Consider the following 12,947-nt stretch of genomic DNA (forward strand, 5'->3'; position numbering starts at 1 on the left):
CCTGATGTGGGCACTTCTTGGAAGCGGCCTTTGATGGGACCAGATCTGGTCTTTCCTACGGCATGAACTGTACGGAAGAACGGTAACTACTGTTAAAAGACTACGGAATATTTTGTAAAACAAGTACGGTAAATACTGTAGACTGTACGGAGGATACTGGTTTTTGAAGTACGGTAAAGTTTGGCAAAAAAATTATCCAGGATTTACCGTCATTTTTTCTCAGAGTGAACCCCCCCTAAATTTTAAATTTCAATTTGGAAAAAAGAGCTAAGTCCAAAAAATACACCAGAGTAACATACACTTTATGCAGACTATTGTTCCACTTGACTTGTCTCCAAATTCCTCTTTGTTTAGGAAATATAAGGTGAGCTGACTCTGTTTTCCATTTCAACGGAAAGTGATAAGTCGCAGAAATCCTCTACGGAGTGACCTTACACTTTTGATTTTTTTTCCAAAATTTTACTAATGCTTTTTGAAATTATTAACATGTGCAACATTCATTTGTTTTGTTTTAGTTTTCCCTGCTAACAGTTTTTTGTTTCTCCTGAAAAATGGCCAAAATTGAGTTATCCCCTTCTTCCGCTTCCTGGATCAATTATAATTGCTCTTTTCACCTAGATTCCATTGAGGTAAGAAGTTTGAGGCCTGTAAGGAAAAACGCAGTCCTTCTTAAATATACCTTGTTATCATTTATTTCAGGTCTTCACTTTAACACGACGCAAGTCTCCAACGACATTGGCGCAGACAACCAATTCACGCTTTTCGTTCCATATTTGGAATTTAAAATCCCAAATCCAATTTTCCACGGAAATAGTTTGCAGAACAGCGCTTATCTGATCGAAGTTGAAAGTAGTGTTCCTTAGTGAGTACTCATACTGAAACAAAGTACGTGGCTGAGTTTGGATCCCTGCGGTTCGTCGCACTCAGATGAGTGAGCAATTCACCAGCAGTCACGTTCGTCCACGCAGTGCGGCGTTGCTGTGCTGATCAACAATCTCATACCAGGAACGCGACACCTTCAAACGAAAAAATTCCAATGCTAATCACTGCACGGTGTTCCCATTATGATAATTTGAAATGGAATAGGATATTATAAGAATTCGAAAAGCCAAGTATTTATTGAACTGTGCCAACTGTTCAATAATTATACAAAATTCAAAAATTTCAAACTGCGCATGCGCTAAACTCCGACTTACCAACAGAAAAGACTTCAGGTCAAACCTGCTTCAGTTAACTACCATGACCACCTCGCTCCATCTCGCGACTTTTAGTGCTCATGTCCGTCAAACGAAGGTCGCCCGCGGTTTGAAACCATCCCTTCCGAGTTTCTAAAGTTCGTGAAATCAATCGTCGCGCTGAATCAGAACTGTTCTACAGAATTGAGGAAAACATGACAAGAGAACTCTGTAAAGCCCTCAAAAGCACACTCTAAATGTCTTATAATACAAGGTAGGTTTACGCCAGACCGCATCTTGTCGTAACAGGCTTCGCGATATCTCGCTGCCTGTTCCTCCAATCCGCGGCTGGCGTACCTACCTTGGCCTGCGGCGCTAGCCTGCCTTCGGCAGGCAATGCTTGTCCACCGTCAGTTACTTCTAATTTCTTGCATACTGGGGGGCTCCGCCCCCCAAACCCCCCTTTATTCTAGATAGAGTTGCTTCATCTACAAATTACACGATCTTGACCCTTGTAACTTTTTAACTTGTCGGGGCTGGGGTCACCGCCCCCCAGACCCCCCTTCCATCAAGGCAGGCGAGATCTGCTTGCAGAAAACTCGATTTTTCGCCGTTTTTAGGGTGTTTTTCGGCTATAAAAACTGAACCAGTTGAGCTAGGATAATGAAATTTCGCGTGTGCCGAGCCAAGAACATATCTAATGAGCCTGCAAAATCTCAGCAAGATCGGCCGAGCCGTTCAGGAGGAGTAGTGCGCACAGACACACACACACACACGCAGACAGACAAAACTTTTCAACCCCGCTGGAGTAACGGGCTTCGCTATCGCTCAGCCAAAAATTTGACCTTTGTTATTCGTATTTTACAGTGAATTCGGCGCAAGCATAGTACGAAGCAATATTCCTTCGTAATATGAATCTTTTCAGCTTTTTCATTGTAATATACAAAGAAAAACCTTCGTAATACGAAGGAAAACCGTCTTCGTATCATGCTTGCGCCATTTCCTTCGTAAGACATTTTGAGTGCAAGCCAGACAATAGAGCCCTTCCAATGGCGTACCGTTATGTCTGAGCCGAGTCACTGCCGGATAAAAGAACGTTCTCCGCTCGCTGAGGGCCGAGCTGACGGTACGAAATCGCTCAAATCTCGGGAATGCTAAGTCTTTAGGACTAAACAAAACCTGTTCTGGCATCACCTGATTTTGTACTTTCATACTGAGGACACGAAAGGTACCTAGGAATAGTTTTTTTAAATTAAGTCTGCAAGCGAAAAGCCGCGGCAGTTCAAACAAGGGTACGCGTAGCACCATGATTTAACTCTTAACACTGTGGCAAAAACCTACGGAAAATTCTGTAAGCAGCTTGTGGGAATTCTCCGTTGCCCCCTTATCAATATTCTCCGTAGGCTCTTACAGTATTTTCCGTAGGACCGCACAGTATTATCCGTAGGACCTTACAGTGATCTCCGTAGGACTATACAGTCTTCCAGGTCCTACGGAGAAGACTGTGTGGACTTACAGCGAATACTGTACGGCCCTACGGAGAATTCTGTGAGAGCCTACGGAGAATATTGATAAGAGGCCTACGGAGAATCCTGGAAAAAAAATTAACAGAATTTTCCGTACCTTTTTGCCACAGTGAAATTCACCCGCGGGAGCGAATTCTGTGAATGATATTGCGATAAAATGTTTCGGATATCTTAAGGAACAAACTGGTAACAGTAATCTGGTGGAAAACGCTGACAATACTAAAATATCGCTAGTTTCAAGCGTCTGGCAGGCGTCGTCTTCTGCTGGCCCTCAGCGAGCAGGATTTGCCATACTTCGTGCCGCCATATTTCGCATACAGCGAGGGGCAGGCGATTTTTGAAAGGGCGCAGACGCCGAGATAACTGATGCCAACCCACGAAAATTAATTTACTGCGTCCTTTCTGCTACGAACTTTTTACTAATGACAGACTTCAAACATGTTGCAATGTCGGGACACCGTGCAATGCGTTAGCCGGCTTTAGCATTGGCATTTAAGATTTAGCCGGCCTTTTGATTTATTTTCATCGGCGAGTTTTAATTTCACTGAAAATCTCACTGGTGTTCAAAAAAATGAGATCCCTGTATAATAGAAAGTTTACGTAATTTCAATTTCAAATTTGGTGAGTGTCTTGTTTGCAAGATTTGGCTAGGCCAGTTTTTATCTCAATGAGATCGGATCACATTTACTGTCTTTTTGAGAGTTGATGGCGAGCGAGCTCAATTTGGACTGCAGATTTGGATCGGACTCGGTTTCGATCCCCTGAAGACGTTTTTCCCGTTTCCGAGTCTCATGTAGATCAAAATATATATATCTAGAAAAGAAAATGATTGTTCTGATATATTTCTTTATGAGTCCAGCCAATGTTATCAGAACTAAAGTCATCAGAAAATTGAGGCATCAGAAACACAAACATCAGAAATAGGTGTCCGAAAAAACATCAGAACTCAGACATGAGATATGTTCTGATATGCAAAAGTATCAGAAAATTTCTGAGTTGATTTACACCAGTGATCGGCGTGACTTCGTGCCGCTGCAGGGGCGTGAATAAAGTGTCACGCCAATAATCGGCATGACAGAGAAGTCACGCCGAAAATCGGCGTGACTCAAAAATTCACGCCAATTTTTGGTGTGAATTTCTTGTCATGCCGCTTTTTGGCATGACTTTTCTCATAGAACGCGTTGTCATTCACGCTAAATAAGGGCGTGACTCACATGTCATGCCGGTTATCGGCGTGACTTTCGTGTCACGCCAATTTTTGGCGTGACTTTTTGTCACGCCACAATTTGGCCATGTGTCCGACCATACGTTTTCAGTGTTTGACGGGTGGCACGATGGGACCGTGCCGTTGCCATGTAAATTTGTTTTTTTTTTTTCATGTTTTATCTATTTGCTTAGAACTTAGACGACTTCTTGTTTATTTGAGGAGCCAGGAGGTTAAGTTTTGAGAAATAGCACATTTTTTACTTAAACTTATTTTTTGATTGCATCAACACCGCTAATCCAAGTGTGGACCAAGTCCACGCTAGGTAGCGTGGACCACGGTGGTCCACGCTAGGAAACGTGGACCACGAATGGTCCACGCTAGGAAGCGTGGACCACGGATGGTCCACACTTGGAAGTGTGATTGGCCTGGCCTATGAGAAGTTCAACGCTGTGAAGCGTAGACCACAGCTCGGTTCACGTTTCCTAGCGTGGACCAGGGCTTGGTCCACGCTTCATAGCGTGGACCATTCGTGGTCCACGTTTCCTAGCGTGGACCACCGTAGTCCACGCTACTTGGTCCACACTTGGATTAGCAGTGAACGGATCACATTTCCGATTGTGGCAAATCTATGTTTTTGTAATTTACAGACAATTTCTAGGATAAATTTTCAAAAAAAGTAGAAATTTTGATGTTAATAGTGGAAGTAGTTTGGCGCTGTTTAGTTTGGAATCGAGGGGGGGGGGGGAGCCCTAGACCGAAAACAATACGGGTTCTTGAGAGCCCCTAAAAATCCCGTGCATTCCTTTGAGCATTTGTGAAACATTAGTTTCCAATATCATTCGTGAATCAGCCGTAAATTAGATCATTCACGCATACAAAGCAACGTGACATTTTGTTACATTCGTTTCAACGTGGTGTCACGTTCCTGGAATGAGAGTGTTGGCAGTGAAGGTGTAGCCCGCGATCGACTTACCTGGTCCATGGGACACTGGAACGTGGGGCTGATGGAGTCGACGATAGGTGTCCACGGCACACCCCTTGTGGCGATAATAGCGCAGCAGCCCCTCTCCCAGTTCCAGTTTGAGAAATATTCGCAATTCCCTGCAGACACGCCACCTCGACATCGGTGCATCGTTATCGCGAACTTGCATCATAAGTAGCAGTAAAAACCAAGTCATGATCGTGCTAAAAATCAAGTTCCAGAAAATAGCTTGTCACTCCACTGAAATTCTATCGCTCGTGATCGAGATGAGACCCTCAGGTTACTTGGATGCACACACGCTTCCGGAACTATTTGCACGACAAAAGAAAGGATTTTCAGACATTTTCTTTCGTTTTTCAGTGTTTTGTGTCTACAAACTGAAGTGTGTACTCAGTATGCATCTACAGATGCATACTTGCAAGTACACATCTACAGATGCATACTCAGCTGAGTACACATCTACAGATGCATACTCAGCTGAGTACACATCTACAGATGCATACTTGGCTGAGTACACACCTACAGATGCATACCTAACCTCTCCAAGTATGCATCTACAGATGTGTACTCAGCTGAGTATGCATCTGTAGATGTGTACTTAGCTGAGTATGCATCTGTAGATGTGTACGCAGCTAAGTATGCATCTGTAGGAGTGTATTTGCAAGTATGCATCTGTAGATGCATATTGAGTACACACTTCAGGTTGTAGAGTATACTTTCAGAATTTGAGATGAAATTTGAAAAGAATTACGAATGATTCCCATGATTTCCGAAGATAATTTCGTCGTATTTCGTCGCGGAGCTCAGTTTACACTCCAAACCTAACTGTCTACTAAGTACACACTTACAAATGCATGCTTGGCGTCGTACAACTCCATGCTAAGCATAGGCGTTTGTAAGTGTGTAAGGGAGGGTGGGGCACCATGTGACACTTTTTGGATTTTGGCACTCACTCCGATACTGTGCGAGAAATGAATCTGCTTACACTTCAGAAGGTTGCTTTGATCCTTCCTTGATCGCAAACACACGTTGTTGCGTTTTGGCAACACCTATTTCTATTATATACATAGCTTCCCGCAGACCTCTGCACTTGTCACTTGGTGCCCCAGCCCGGGGCACCTAGTGACAGGTCATATAACTTACATAACCAGCATAGAGCGACGCTCCAGATAATTGAAACTTATTCGTTTTAGGCTCTTTAAGCTTTTTTTATGTCAAACCATTCTGAACAGCGCCATTTTTTTTTCAAGAAACTGCATTTTACTTTATTGCCAATCAAAGTCAATGTTCTACGAAATTTTCGTACAAATTAGTCTCATTTATGCTTCGTTGTGTGACAATCGGTGACAATTTACTTCGCGGTTGTCAAATCAATGTTTTGAAACGTTTAAATCGTTGAAATACGGTAAATAGAGTGTGTCTGTCACTACCTGCCCCGGGGGCTCTTTTTCGTTTAAAATTTGATATCAAGGACATGAATTCATATGTTTGAGCTGGTTCAGCGGAAACAACTTACTATAGGTCCTTATTGTTGATCAAAAGTGCCAGAACGACCGGCAGTGCCGTTAACTGGAAGAATGGCGAGTAAACATATTGTGAAAAAGTCATAAAATCTGTGATTTTTGGCAACTATTTTCTTGGTTTTATTCTAGGTGCTAAAATATTTTGTTCAGGATCTCACTGTCACTTGAACATGATTCCACATCACAAGTTCTTTAGATAAGCCACCTCAAGATGTCTGAAAGTGCCATAGGGTGGCCAGGGCACCCCTGTGTCACTAGGTGCCCCTGTCACTAGGTGCTCCACCCTCCCTTACTCGCCAAGCATGCATTTGTAAGTGTGTACTTGGCCAAGCATGCCGTTTATAAGTGTGTACTTGCAAGCATGCATTTGTAAGTGTGTACTTAGTAGGCAGTTGTAGTGTACGTCTTACCTTAGTGACAGTAATGATCTTCCTGTGAATCTTTCCGTCGACATTAAGACGCTCCATTCCGTTTTCATCCAACCCAATGGAATAGTTGTAAATCTCTGTGAAGTGATTCAAGTGTGCTGGACATGGCCAAATACCGTGGATCTTTGGAACGAGCCGCACTCGCGGAAGACTCAGCACCTGGACATTCGTAGGATTCAACGAAAACGATGACATTCTTGAAGATTAAATATAATATCATCATGATGCATATTTAAAGGAGTAAGTAAGGAGTAAGGAGTAAGTTAAACCATTTCGCCGTTTACGCTAAGTGTCAAAGTGAACTGCAAACATGAAAACACTGCCAATCCAAGTGTGAGACAGTCTCACACTAATAAGTGCGAACCACGACGTCTCACACTTGCAAGTGTGAGCCACGTTTGTCCCACGCTTGGAAGTGTGAGACATCATTTGTCTCACACTTAGAAGTGTGAGACACGGTTTGTCCCACACTTGCTGCCTATGGTTCGCTGGGGTTTAATGCCACAGGACCCAAGCTCGTAAGTGTGAGACAAACCGGGTCTCACGCTTGCACACTTACAAGCGTTGGACACACGTGGCTCACACTTGTAAGCGTGAGACATCGTGGTCCGCACTAATTAGTGTGAGACTGTCTCACACTTGGATTGGCAGTGAAGAATATAAAATCCGGCACCTATCAAAATCTCAGAGCTACGTCACAGAGCTGCAAAAGTTGCAACGGAACGCCAATCAACATATCAAAAACGATTTCTTACCTACAGTCCTCAAAACAATACGTACCAATGTGTCTATCGCGCCATGAAGTAAAAATGGCACGGACATGGTTGCGTTTATTTGTTTGTTTTAAGAAAATGACATTGAATATATGCAACCTGACCGAAAGAGGCCCTTCCCGGCGAAAATGACGTACCTCTCTTATTGAGATTAGCGTTGCGAGAACGACAATCATGCACCCCATCTTGTGGCTCCCTTCAATGACAACAGCTCTCTTTGTTTTGCTGCACACATGGCGCGTCCTAGTTGAGCACAGCATGCGCGGGATCTTCAACGTAGATGCGCACGAGTCCGACTTCAAACAGATTCTGGCGAATATGCCGTGCATCTCCGACACAATGGGTGCTCCGGCGTAGCCAGTGAGCAGAAAAACAACAAAAACGGGAGTCAGAAATAGCCAGCAATCCATCTAGCCGATCGTGAGTCCGTTGCAATTATCATGGATCACGAGATGGAGGGAGTGGGGAACGCTACGGGACAGAAGATGAGTTCACATTGCACTTTCATGAAATAGGCATAAACACACATTACGTTTGAGGGGTGCGCTACACACTGAAAACTTGAGTCGTCGCTTGACAATTTCAAGGCTAATATTCCCGACAAGGATGTCATCAAAACAATGGATTACATTGCTGTCACACCAATGCAATAAGTATAGAAGCTTTGATAAAAATGTCGTTAATTTGTGGAGATTGTCATCTTTTGAGAGTGATGAAAATATTATCCACTATTTTGTCATAAAGTGACAACAAATTTTCACAGTTCACTCGTAAAACAAAGGCATGAAAACTACACCCTTCAGGGCATTAACATTCTTTTACGCTTTTAAGGGCGTAAATCGTTTAATTTCCTTGGCGAGGGTGCGTGAAAGGTATAGGACTTTGATGCAAAATTTTAATGCCTTTTTACGCCGTTCCAGGAGGGGCGTAAGTCATTTACGTCCAGAAAGAGCATAATTTTAATGCCTTTGGTTCACCAGTGTTTTTCAGTGGAACGATTTTGATGTATTGCTGTGCTGAAATCCCGCCCCCACACTACGAACGCCTCACCAAGAAACTTTCCACAGCATTAAGTTTTCCTTCGTTTGAAGGAGTTTGTTTTTTAATGTTACACTGTAAAAAAAGTATTACTGAAATTTCATAATTTTAGTCTGAAGTTTTTAAACAGACTAGTGGTCTGAAAATTCAGAGTAATTATTCAGACCATTCTGTCTGAATTCCAAATTCAGACTACTTGTCTGAAAAACATTTTCAGACTGCTACTCTGAAATATTAAATAAAAGTGCCATCAATAAATCAAAGAGAGAGAAATCAACAAGAGAACAATTTGAACCACCGACGTGTGACGGTACCTTCTTTCCACTTTACACTTGTTCGCTTAGGCCCGGGTTCGAACCGGGACTTTTTGGTTACGAGACGAGCTCGGTACCACTGCGCTACGGGCGCTGCCTGGCGGCGGGGGAAGCCGTGCCGCGTGACTCTCTTCAGAAGATACCAGCTCCTTTCGGCAAGTCCAGAATGCAAGTTCGGACAACTCTTACGGTTAATCTACCGTACACAGACGAATCAGCGTGAAGCGCGGGTGTACATTATTATTTCCGATAAATTTATACAACGCCTTACGCCTAGACTTGATTAGTAGACAATCTGTCAAAATTTTCATACCAAAATTATGAAAACAGGTTTCAGGATGACAAGTCTGAAAACTTAATCAGAATTTTCAGACCTTCTGCTTAAAATTCAGACTAACCGGTGTGATCTCAAATTTCAGAGGTCCTAGTCTGAAAATTCAAAGCAACTTTCTGAATTACCGATTCAGACTGCAAAGTCTGAACAAATTGTACTGAAATTTCAGAATTTTTTTTACAGTGTACTTGAAAATTCAGATAACATTCGTATTATTGAGAAATGTCACGTAGTTTTAAGGTCGCGCCGAATTCGTGGTCTCGTTGTGAGATTTTAAGTGTGCATCCTGGTGGCCAACGACTGATGTCTGAACGCAGAAGATTGAAACCTTGAGCAGCTGTTGTTATAACAATTAAAATTAGGTGACTGTTTTGGAAGGCCACCCACTTTACCTCATATACAAAACATAGGTAGGTCTTAGGTTTGTAAGCCCACAGACAGCATACGGATCCGCTAACAGTGACGTCATTTTAATATCAATATGACAAATTTTAGTCTAAATGTCGACAAAAAAGCATCATTCTGACTACATTTGACTGCGAGTGTGTTAGTTTCTTAGGGAATTCGCGAATATTCGTCGCTTTTATTTTACGGAGAAATCTTCGTGAATTTCCGCAAGAACCTTCGTCGGCATTTTTATTCGGAGGAGCCTTTGTTGATTGGGAACATATTTCTTTGAGTGTGGGATCAGAACTGTTTCTACCGCGAACGCATCGATCGTGGCTCTGAAACCGCGGGCGGTGTGACGTAAGTTTCGCTCTGTGCTATCGCCTTGTCACGGTGCGTCTCGCGCGGTGAGATTCGCATCAAAGCTGTCTCGGCGATGGCACTGACAGTTTGCATCGCGTGCTGTGGGGTTGGGTGGATTGCTCTGGCTGGGTCGTCGACGTTCGACCAGCGTTTTTACGCGTCTACATTCGTGAGTTAGCTGTGTTTCGCAGCCTACACGGTAAGAAATGGTTTCTGGTTTTCCCAGGAACTTCCTGGAAATCGCGTGGTGATGGCCTGGGCCACGGTACGTTAGCAGGGTCGAAGGGACAGAGTAGGTGTCCTCTTGGCTCGGCGACACGCAGAATAAGTTGCCTGGTGCTTTGCGAAGGCGAACGGTCACCTATTTTCGCGGACGTTCCCGGAGCAGGTAGTCCCAAAATCGGCGTGCCCACCCTCATAAGTGCTCCAACAACAGATGAATGGCTTTGTCTCCGAGGCAAAGCCTCGCCGGTGTAGCAACATTCGCTGGACTAACACAGACCTTTCCGGGCTAAGCTTCTTGTACAATAACCCAATCTTTGCGCCGCCACACTGTAAGACCCAACCTATTTGCAGCGAAATGGCATTAAACTCGTTGTTGTTGATACTCCAGTAGACACCGAGTTCAATTCCGTTTCGCCACAAATGAGCTGGATCTTAAAGTGTGGCGGCGCAAAGATCCGAGTGTACTGAACAAGTTGCTTAGCCCGGAAAGGTCTATTCCCTCAACCCTGAGCCAGCGGCGACTCTTTGCTATGCAGGCCTTTTCTTGGTGCCATCATGAGTGTGGCAAACAGCCTCGGAACAACGAGCGAAACAAAAGACCGAACCCTTATAACGCACCGGAACAGCACTCCGACAATGAGACCCCCGGCGGGGTTCAGCTGTTTAACTTTTCCTTTGGTCGCCGCTGGCTCAGGGTTGAGGGAATGGACAGTACCATGTTCCGCCCACACTGAGAAAACCTTACAAACTATTTTGGGCCTTACAAAGAAATGTAGTTTGTATAACAAAGTATTTTGAGCATACGTAAGCTTACAAAGAAAATAATTCGTAATCCGCAAATCAGTGAATCGCGATATCTCGGAAATACAATGTCCTCGTATTTATGTACACTGTGAGAAAAAAGTACGGAACATGTCTGGTCAATAATTTGCCTGGACCGTCCGCACTTGCCAACTATACGGAACGTTCCGTACCTTTTGTCGAAAAGTTTTTGCTGAAAATTCAGACTATTTTGACTGAAGTAAATATGCAGAACATCCTACTGAAAATTCAGACTAAATCCTGGTCTCAAATTTTCAGACTTACATAAGTCTTAGCCTTTCAGGTAGGTCGTAGTCTGAAAAATTCAGACAAAATTTTCTCAAGTATTAGATTTTTTTGTCTGAAAGTGGCGGCAGGACAGAGTTCCCATAACTCGGTGATATAGTAATGTTTGCATCCGAACCTCAAAGGAGAGACGTACTCCAGGGGACCGTCCAGGTAAAATATTGAGTGCAGGGAAGTCCCCGACGTGGAACTCTTCCCTGCACTCACCTGGAGCTGGCCTGACGCACCCAAGGAAACGACGGCACGAAGCCACCCGCGAGAGGTAACTTCAAATGTCAATTGTTAAACTCACGCGTTTGCTACCGATATAAATTTGGTATGGGAGCGTGTGTTTCGTCATAGCCAATAGAGTAATAGCTATTTCGGGTTGGAAATATTAAAAATTTAACAGAAAAAGGCGTTTTTAACAACAGCAAGCTCTTTACCTAGAGATGCAAATTTTCCGGAAACTTTCAAAGGGTTGGAAAAAAACCGGAAAAGTTGGAAAAAAAACCAGAAAATTTGGAAAAAAAGGAAAAATAGGAAAAATTAGTTTTTAAGCACTATGAACATGAAACCTACCACTTTTGTGCTTTTTTACAACTTTACCTATACTGACAACCCGAGATTAACAACAGCAAGCTCAAAAAACGCACGAGAAGGAGTCATAACAGGGTATAAGTAGTTTGAGTGCACTGAGAATCGTGTTCACAGTAGGGTTAAAGGTATGCTTTTAGCCTACTTTCAGGCGAAATGCCCGACTTTTTGCCTACTTTTCAGGCTGAATCTTTCCAATTTTTCCGAGGCCAGGGAAAAAAACGGAAAAAAACACTGTTTTTTTCCAATGTTTCCGGAAACTTTCCGGGCATTTTCATCCCTATCTTTACCGACACTGGTGCCAACTAGCGGAGGAAAAAATACTTTCGTTCTGAATAGAATAAAGTGAATCCTCTTCAAACTTTGTAACAACCCCTCAATTTTCTGTGACGTTGTTTTGAATTTAGCCCCCCTCCTCAAACCACGTCCCTAAAATTAACCTATCAGACACAGGCTCCTTGAAGGTAGGCAACTTTTTAAACATTCGCCCCCCCCCCTTTCGACCCGCCTAATTACGCCCCTGTTTGACGTGAGAAAAGGCCTTTGAGAAAAGGCCACTTTTTCACGTCATGTGCAGCTAGGCTGTTTGTCAGGCAAGACTACTTCGCAAAGGGCTTGGTGGGCTTCGCAGGAGTCCGGAATCTAGGGTTCGTTTCGGAAGATAATCCTTTATTTTGGGTTGCAACGTGGGACACTTCACACTTTCCACCCCAAAAAACGCGGCCAGCTTTTCACCCTGAACATGTTTGTCCCATCAAGGCACAATGCTGTGCTGTGATGTTATCGTTCTTGATTTAACACTGAGAAAACCTTACAAACTATTTTGGGCCTTACAAAGAAAAGTAGTTTGTATAACAAAGTATTTTGAGCATACGTAAGCTTACAAAGAAAATACTTTGTAATTTACGAACTATTTCTTCGTATAACAAAGTATTTTAGTTTGTTATACGTATGCTCAAAATACTTCGTAAGGTTTTAAGGGTGTAGAC

The 12,947-nt window shown here is 43.3% G+C and overlaps 1 protein-coding gene across 5 annotated transcripts; it reads right to left on the bottom strand.

Annotated features, from left to right (window-relative positions):
• Positions 1-540: 540 nt before the first annotated feature.
• LOC117653775 lies at positions 541-8,580 on the bottom strand. Of its 5 annotated transcripts, none has more exons than XR_004588248.1 (4): positions 7,752-8,580; positions 6,824-7,000; positions 4,882-5,093; positions 541-875 (listed from the first exon to the last, which is right to left on the bottom strand). XR_004588248.1 is itself a non-coding variant. In XM_034399663.1 (4 exons), the coding sequence occupies exons 1-4, from the start codon at positions 8,022-8,024 to the stop codon at positions 860-862; spliced, it is 594 nt and encodes a 197-aa protein (XP_034255554.1). In that variant the 5' UTR covers positions 8,025-8,580; the 3' UTR covers positions 541-859. The 5 variants fall into 5 exon arrangements, 4 of the variants coding, with proteins under 4 accessions (XP_034255554.1, XP_034255551.1, XP_034255552.1 ...); XM_034399663.1 differs by having other exon boundaries at positions 4,882-5,009; XM_034399660.1 differs by having other exon boundaries at positions 4,882-5,052.
• Between the last annotated feature and the right edge of the window lie 4,367 nt (positions 8,581-12,947).

This window comes from Thrips palmi, unplaced genomic scaffold, assembly GCF_012932325.1.
Source record: "Thrips palmi isolate BJ-2018 unplaced genomic scaffold, TpBJ-2018v1 HiC_scaffold_8, whole genome shotgun sequence".
Taxonomy (NCBI): Eukaryota; Metazoa; Arthropoda; class Insecta; order Thysanoptera; family Thripidae; genus Thrips; species Thrips palmi.

Bases quoted from the DNA above. Each gene is read 5' to 3' on its own strand.
- LOC117653775 (XM_034399660.1), bottom strand. From the start codon at position 8,024: ATGGATTGCTGGCTATTTCTGACTCCCGTTTTTGTTGTTTTTCTGCTC. The intron at 7,001-7,751 runs GTACGTCATTTT...ACGAATGTCCAG, and splicing joins CGCTAATCTCAATAAGAGAG to GTGCTGAGTCTTCCGCGAGT. The intron at 5,053-6,823 runs GTAAGACGTACA...TTATGATGCAAG, and splicing joins AGATCATTACTGTCACTAAG to TTCGCGATAACGATGCACCG.